Source organism: Scophthalmus maximus, chromosome 6, assembly GCF_022379125.1.
Source record: "Scophthalmus maximus strain ysfricsl-2021 chromosome 6, ASM2237912v1, whole genome shotgun sequence".
Taxonomy (NCBI): Eukaryota; Metazoa; Chordata; class Actinopteri; order Pleuronectiformes; family Scophthalmidae; genus Scophthalmus; species Scophthalmus maximus.
The window spans coordinates 13,384,286-13,392,571 of NC_061520.1; the positions used below are offsets into that span (position 1 = coordinate 13,384,286).

The 8,286-nt window shown below is 46.5% G+C and overlaps 1 protein-coding gene across 1 annotated transcript; it reads left to right on the forward strand.

Annotated features, from left to right (window-relative positions):
- Positions 1-2,054: 2,054 nt before the first annotated feature.
- On the forward strand, positions 2,055-6,569 carry LOC118309482 (RNA-binding protein 15-like). Its single transcript, XM_035631657.2, has one exon. It carries the CDS (start codon positions 2,204-2,206, stop codon positions 4,772-4,774), a length of 2,571 nt encoding a protein of 856 aa, XP_035487550.1. The 5' UTR covers positions 2,055-2,203; the 3' UTR covers positions 4,775-6,569.
- Positions 6,570-8,286: the final 1,717 nt, after the last annotated feature.

Genomic DNA, 8,286 nt, shown 5'->3' on the forward strand with positions numbered 1-8,286 from the left:
CCATTATTTTTTTTTTGGGACAACATAATCCTTTTAAAATACTGCTGCACAGCAAAGCACACTGCAAAAGTATTGTTGATGCAACAAGGCTGATGCAACAAACGCTAGGTGCAGACTAACCCAACAGTGAAACAAAACACATGAACTGATCATAAATCATTGAGAAGAAAAAAAAGATTAGATTCAATCTTACAAAAGCTGAAAGGAGATTAGATGATTCTCATTAGGTATTTAACCACTTTGTTGAAGATGAATATGTATATCTTCTGAAGGTACAGAGAGACAAAATAGGACAGGAAGAAATATATAGTTTGGTAGATAGAAAAAAACAAACATTTAGGTAACGCATTGGTTTGCATATATAAAAGTGATTAGAGTTTCTGAATCGGCAGATGTTTTCATGTTCAACGAGAGGACGTCTGCCTCTCTTCCTTACTGCCATGCAAGCAGCGATCCTGTGCGTGGGAGTGCCCTACATTCAGGCTTCAGCTATTTTTTTCACGTGTATTATAAATAATAACAATTAAGCCCACACATGAACAAATACCCCTCAGATTACACATAATGGTATTGTGTGGATGATGGCTCAGGTTGTAATGTAGGTGGTGTTGATGTAATATAATTAAGAAAATCAAAGTTTAAAGGTTATTGACATTAAAACATAATGTAAAACTTATTTCATTGAAAATAAATTCTGATGGGCAGCTCATCATGTGACTGAACAGGGAAGCTTTTGAAAGTATATTAATATATGTTCTGGAACTGAGGCTGCAAGGAAATGAAACAGGAAATCAGGACTCTTTTATAGATTACACAGGAGGTAATGGAATTGATTTCAATATCGTATAATATAGGAGGACAATTTATTATGGCAAGTAAAGACTTTCTGGATTTGTGAGTCTGTGCAATAAAGTAGTGAATGTGTGTTTTATGTACATGTCCATCATGATTTGGAATTTGACTAATAGGGAGGATCAGTATTTGTGTTGATAATAAGAATGAATAAAACTTAAATAAAAAGTGGTGTAAAACATTGTAACATGCGACAAGAAAATGACTGGAACTGCTTCCGAATATGTAGGCATCTGATGTCAGAGGGCAGTGATAACGAGGATGATGAGGATGTTGATGATGTTCTTTAATCGCAAAGAATTTTTGTATTCATGAATTGTCTCTCGGGCCGAATGCAGCCTGGAGGACGGTTCCCCCTGGAAATGGTTTCTGTACCTTCTTTTTTCAGTGATTAAGTGCAAATTGTTTATGGAGAAGTACGTTGGGAGTAAAAGAAAAGTGTAAGATTAAGTTAATGGTGAAAGCCTATAGTTTACACTATAAGCATTTTTTCCTCAGTCCATTCTACTCTCACAATGTTTTCTATTCGGTGTCACTTGCATGGATGATGCAGTGTGGTGGGTGTGGTTCAGAGTATAACTAATGCTTCCTTTGGTGTTTCTCTGTGGTTGGATTATGAAACATATATGACGGTGTGCAAAGAAAATGCCACTGCAACATTTTAAGCAAAACATGATCTGGTCAAAAAGTTCTATCTCATAATGAGTCCGGAAGACATTATATCTAATAACAGGATGGAGTACATTAACTATGAGGCGGACTTTTTTTTTTACATTTTCTTATATTTTGTACATACATGCTCCTTTTTAAAATTTCTTTCTATATTCTGCTATTTCTGCTTTATTCTGTCCACTGTGCTGCTGTAATGACCTAATATCAACATTGTGGGATGAATAAAGGTCTACTTATCTTTTCTTTCAATTCTACACAAACTTTTATTATGAATAATAATAAGTTCAAGACGAAAAGTCTACCAGTGTTAAAGGCATTTTTCCTCTTTTCCTATTTTTGCTTTGTCACATTCACATTCTTAAGTCAACTTCTGCCTGCGGGGTCTGTGGTTTGACCTTTGACTCCGCAGCTGGGCCGCACCCTTGTTTATAATAGGCGAGCGGCGTGGCGTCATGTGTGATTGGCAGCCCACACGGCCAATCAGCTTCTTCTACGGGCGCGGAGGCGGGACTTCCCGTACAGTAGAGCAAAGTAATCCAACATGGCGGCCACGTCGCTTCCCTGAAGAGTGCGAGTTTGAGCCGCGGAGAAGTTCAGATAGTTCAGGTGGACTTCCGTCGCCGAGTGTACATTCAAGCAGATTAGCGCGAAGTAGACGACAGAGAGCGGCCTGTTGGAGATGAAGGGGAAAGAGCGGTCGCCGGTGAAGAAACGCTCTCGGGCGCCAGACGACAGCAGGGACCGAGGAGCGAGCCACCCGGGCGGCAGGAAGACCCTGTCGACGGTCGGCAGCGCCAACGGCAACGGCTCTGCACAGAGCGCCGCTTCCTCCAGGAGAAGTCTACACGGCGAGAAGAGAGACGCGAGGGATCCAGACGGACACAACTCCTCCGGTCGCACCGGCGGCAGCTACGACCACCGAGTGGTTCCGGGGAACAAGCCGCACGTTGCCGCTGACATCGCCGCGGAAGCGTCGAGGTCCGCAGCCGCCGCCGCCGCCGCCTCGCGCAGCGACCCGCGGCCTCCGTCGAACCCCGAGAGTGAGTACAAGACCCTGAAGATAAGCGAGCTGGGCTGCCAGCTGAACGACGAGGAGATAGAGGACGGGCTGTTTCACGAGTTCAAGAAGTTCGGGGACGTGAGTGTTAAAATCAGCCGAGAGAACGACGAGAGGGTGGCGTTCGTGAACTTCAGGAGGCCGGACGACGCGCGGGCCGCCAAACACGCCCGCGGCAAGCTGGTGCTGTACGACCGGCCCCTGAAGATAGAGACCGTGTACACGAACAGACGGAGAAGCCGCTCCCCGGTTTCAAAAGACACGTTCCCCTCGGGGCACAGGCACCTCCACGCCCAGAGAGCCCTGTCTCCTACCGGTCTGGGGTACAGAGACTACCGGCTACAGCAGCTGGCTCTGGGCCGTCTCCCCGCTCCTCCTCCTCCGCCTCCTCTTCCTCCGCCACCTCACATCAGAGATCTGGAGAGAGAGAGAGACTTTTCCATGTATGAGGCCAGAAACCGGCCGACGTTCATCCCCGAGTGCACCGTCTTCCGTGACGAGGACCCGATAGCCCCCGAGGAGGACCAGAGAGCAAACAGGACTTTGTTTCTGGGCAATCTGGACATCAGTGTGACAGAGAGTGACCTGAGGAGGGCGTTCGACCGGTTCGGGGTGATAACAGAGGTGGACATTAAGCGGGCAGTGAGAGACCAGAGCAACACCTATGGATTCATCAAGTTCGAGAATCTGGACATGGCCCATCGCGCCAAAGTAGTGATGTCAGGGAAAGTGGTGGGCCACCACCCGATTAAAATCGGCTATGGTAAACCTACGCCCACGACCAGGCTGTGGGTGGGAGGACTCGGACCCTGGGTTCCTCTCGCCGCACTGGCCAAGGAGTTTGACCGTTTTGGCACCATCAGGACTATAGACTACAGGAAGGGTGAGGCTTGGGCTTACATCCAGTACGAAAGTCTGGACGCTGCTCAGGCTGCGTGCACTCACATGAGAGGCTTCCCTCTCGGCGGCCCCGACAGGAGACTCAGGGTGGACTTTGCCGACACAGAGCACCGCTACCAGCAGCCACAGTTCCTGCAGCTGCCCCTCCCCCTGCCGCACTATGACCTCGTCCCCGAGCCCTTCTCCCACCGCCTTACTGACCCGGTGAGATTGAGAGAGAGGTCCCCTCCACTTCCCGCCCGCTTCAGAGACAGAGATCTGTTCTCGCCGGCGGAATGGTCCGGGCTGGGTGTCCCCGACAGGATGCGAGGAGCAGGCTTTGATCCCATAGATTGTCTGGAGAGACGTCCACGTGAGACCTGGTCCATAGAGCAGGAGCGGGAGTTGCAAAGCCGAGATCTGAGCCGCAGAAGGAGACTCTTGGACGATGGCTGGTGGCCGGATCGTTCGCCCGACGGCTGCGATTATGGTCTGCGCCGGCATGGCGGCTCACTAGAACGAAGCCCCGGGGAGAGCAGGGATGGGGGACGCTACAGTGACCCCGAACGCCTGGCTCGCACAGGAAGACCCTCCCCTGTCAGAGAGCAGCAAAACAGTCTGGACAAGGGCTGTGGAGACAAAAGAAGGAGAACACTCAGCCCAACTGTGCCGGGCTCACTCTCAGATAAGGACCACAAACGCAAAGCCATTGACTCAGTTAAGAGCCCTGCAAAGAAGGACGATCGCTCCGAACGTCCTTCGTCAAAGTCTAACCAGCAGTCCAAGGCGGCAGCTGGAGGAGGGAAGCTGAGTCAGGCCTGGCAGGGTGCCCTCCTGCTGAAGAACAGCAGCTTCCCCACATCGCTGCACCTGCTGGACGGGGACATGGCCGTGGCCTCCAGTCTTCTGGTGGACGGTTCCACGGGAGGTCAAGTGTCCCAGCTGAAGATCAGCCAGCGCCTGCGCCTGGACCAGCCCAAGTTGGATGAAGTATCTCGTCGCATCAAGGCCACGGGCTCCAGTGGATACGCCATCCTCCTGGCCGTGCCCGGAAAGGACGGCGAGGTCCAGGACGCCGGCAGCTCTGCAGAGAGGCCACTAAAGAACCTGGTCTCCTACCTGACGCAGAAGGACGCGGCGGGCATAATCAGCCTCCCTGTGGGGGGCGGCCGCGACAAGGACCACGCAGGAGTTCTTCACGCGTTCCCCCCATGCAAGTTCTCACAGCAGTTCTTGGATGCCTCTGCCAAAGCCTTTGCCAAATCTGAGGATGAGTACATGGTGATGATCCTTCTCAGAGGAGCAGCATCATGAAAAAAAACAGGGAAAAGTGATGGTATCAAAGAACATAAGATGAAATGACAGGGTTGTGATTTTTAAGTTTCTGTATCTCACCCTGTTGAAGGTTTATAGAAATGAAAGTCACGTTGAATTGAACCGATTTTGTTAAATTGGTGGATTTGATTAAATGATACAGGTGATATGCCGCCTATTGCTACTATTATTATATATAAATCTACATTACTTGAAGGGCACTCTGCCTTAAGAGCAAGCTGCAGTTCTGTGAATCATTTCTATATGTTGCCTTATATCATCCAGAAAGACACAACATTCTTTTATATTATTTAATGCATTGCCTGACCATAAGAAAAAATAATTTAAGATCCAAAACACAGCATTTTAGCCTTCCTTTTATTTTGTATTCAGATTACATTTTTCAGTCTCAACAAGTTCGTAGTACGACCATGTTTGTGCAGCTTTGAAAATTTAAATTTAAGGAAAATGATCTACAGAGTAAAAATCTTATATCCTAAATAGTTTCTAATTCCAAGTTCTTATTATGAGAGCTTTGTCAGGATTGGCAACTCCTGCTTAAAGCTGCCAACACTGTGGAAAAATCTTTCAGTTCAACAGTTCAAAAACTGCTTTATGATATTAGTCGTCCTGGTATCTGGCCTCCACTGGCTAGTTAGTGACAGTACGAGGTGAAATGCATGCAGTTTTTCACAAAGAGTGGAAGGGTGTGGACACAAGCAGAACGAACCTGTACATTGTAATGCAGTTCAGTTCAGTACAGTCCTCTTTCTGACAATCATGTTTTTCTAAAGCTTGTTCATTTTTTAATTATTTTTTTTAATGACAGAGGGTAGAGCTTTCTGCTCCGTTTGGTTTAGACTTGTCATATTGGACTGCATTATATTGTACAACATATACATGTTACTTAGGACTTCAATGATTATTTTCAATATCCAAAAGGCGTCACATTTTCCACAATTGATTTGTTTGGTCTATAAATCGTGTGTTGTCTTCAAACTTATGTATTCATTTAGTCCTAGTTTTCCTGTGAAAACTCTTTGTGATTAACGTTAGTAGAAGAAAAACGACACATTCACAAAAGAGCAACTTAAAAAATGTTTTTACCTCAAACAAAGAAACCACCTTAATTCAGATGATGCATCTACTTATCTATTCAGCTCTTTTTTTATCATGATTTGAAGAAACTTGCGTTAGTCTTAACAAAATTACACATCACAATCTTCGCTACACGTTCCTTATTTTTAATGGTATTATATTAATACAGGGTTCATTTGTCTTGTGTCCTCCCCTTTATCGTATTGGTATATTGGCATAACATTCAATTTGGTTGAACAGTTATTGATTGATTTTAATTCTTGTTCTCTTATGTTAAAATCCACTAATTACAAATGCTACCCCAACAAAGCATGTACTGTTAAAAAAAGAAGAAGAAGATGTTGTAACCTATAAATGAAGAGTTCTATGTATATGCCATGCACATTTCTAACAGCTGATCAGTGGTCAATAAGTGGAGTGGACTCACACCTCTGGAGGCAACATGGGAGGGAGAGGAGGCCGCTCCGCGGTGGCCTTCATCACTGAAAGGACTGTTCGTGATTTGTTTTCCATGCTTTGATTTGAGAAATGATTTGTGCTGTATACTCAGGATATCTGAAGAAAGAGAAATGGAGAACATCAATGCTCATGGGCCTAAGAAATATACCTAACTGTCAGAGAGAGAGAGAAAAAACCCAAAGTGCAACACGCACTTGATAGATTTTGTCTCAATAAATTTACTCTTTCGTGGGAAACACTCGTGCCTCGGAAGACAGCTTTTGTGACCGTTTCTGTTCTTGGAATTGTCTATCCAAACTCTAAAGGCTTTATCACTTTGACAGCGGGAGCCTTCCAGCAGAGAGGAGAAGGAAGTGCGAGAATCACGTGAAGACCGCTTCTCAGTTCTGTGTTTTCATGGTCATTTGTTGACTGACCACATTGTGAAGAGCTTCTTTTCGTGTGAAATCGGGCCCGCGCTAGAATACTCTCCTCAGTAGAGTCACGGTGTCTCTGCAGATGTTCCTCCGTCACCTCTGGCCTGTTTGTCCTGTGGTGTGGCTGCTCATCCATCTGCCGTGTCACTCGACTTATGCCAGAGTCACCGTGGCCGTCTCCAGCAGAGCGCATCCCAGCGGAGGCGCCGCAGGGCTTGAAGGTCCCTGATCGTCTTTCTCATCTGGCTCGGGCAAGAGTATCGCTGCAGCGTCTGCTCCGGCTCGAGAGGGAAGTTTTATTTGTTTAGTCGCTAATTGTTCTGGCATCGGAGTTTTTGAAGAAGATCTCCGTGCTGTAGTTCCAGACTCTGTCGGAGGAAGAGGTTGAGACGGTGAGACGGCATCTGCTTTATTGGCCGTTAAAAGGAAAGACAAAAGCACGACAGAAGAGAAACGATTCTCGTACAGGGAATCCTAATCTTTAGTTGACATGTTGATCTGGGTTACATTTTTTTTTCTGTGCCAAAACTGCATATGAAACCACAGTGAAGACTGTCCTGCGGTCACTGAGTGAGAATCTACTGCAGGATGTATCTCAACAAGACGGCGCTGCTGCCGCCCGTCTTTGCTTCATCTGCAAACTGACGGGACCCGAGGAGCGTCGCTGCAGCACCAGGTGTCCCCACGCTGCCGCGGCCGGGATTCAACGTTTCCTGGAGCTGTGGGGCATGGCGTCTCAAAGTGAGTCTCTCTCCGACTGCTCCAGTTCCACAGGTAAAGTATTGCGATGGCCCAATCAACTGACTCGGGTACGTATTAGAAATGCTGAAGACCACCACAAACGTACAGTTTTGGGTCCAAAGGGGGAAAATCTTGGTGAACTGCTGAACGTAAATTCAAATGTGTACATTTCTTTCCATCAGTGTAAGTGAGGGTCAACTTAATTATTCCCGCGCCGCCTTGGTCAACCAGCGTTCCTCGTTGGTACATTTCATCATGGTTTTATTGTGACTTGTAAAGTTCACAATTATTTTTCAACGTTGGTCTCAAGTGCACCAGCGGTTCGTGCAGCATCTGCTAGAAATGTCAACAAGCAGCAACACAGACTCCTTGTCAGCAGTGGAAGAAGTACTCAGATTCTTTGATAAAGTAAACATGGCAAGACCGTGGTTAAGGCAACAGGGTCAAAGTTTTGCTTAAGGTGACGTATAATCCCTCTTCCGATCAGAACAACTGCGGTCGTCAGTGGCTTAAAACAGGCAGGGGAATGTTCTCCTTAATTACTCACCAGCTCAGATGTCATAAATGCTAAATTTTCAATAGTAATATCAAAGTGCACACTAAGCACTTCGACACCAGGTGTCTTCAGATGCTGCATGAGGGAATTGTTCACTGAACACAAAGAAGTGGCGAGGGCCTGGATCGCAGTGGTGCAAATGTCAAAGTGAAAAGTCACAGATGTAAGATTTTACATTATATCTCGTACCATGACTCATGTAAATCTAGAACTCTAAAGCTCCACACATAATATATTCAAAT

Coding starts and splice junctions, on each gene's coding strand:
- LOC118309482 (XM_035631657.2), top strand. CDS start 2,204: ATGAAGGGGAAAGAGCGGTCGCCGGTGAAGAAACGCTCTCGGGCGCCA.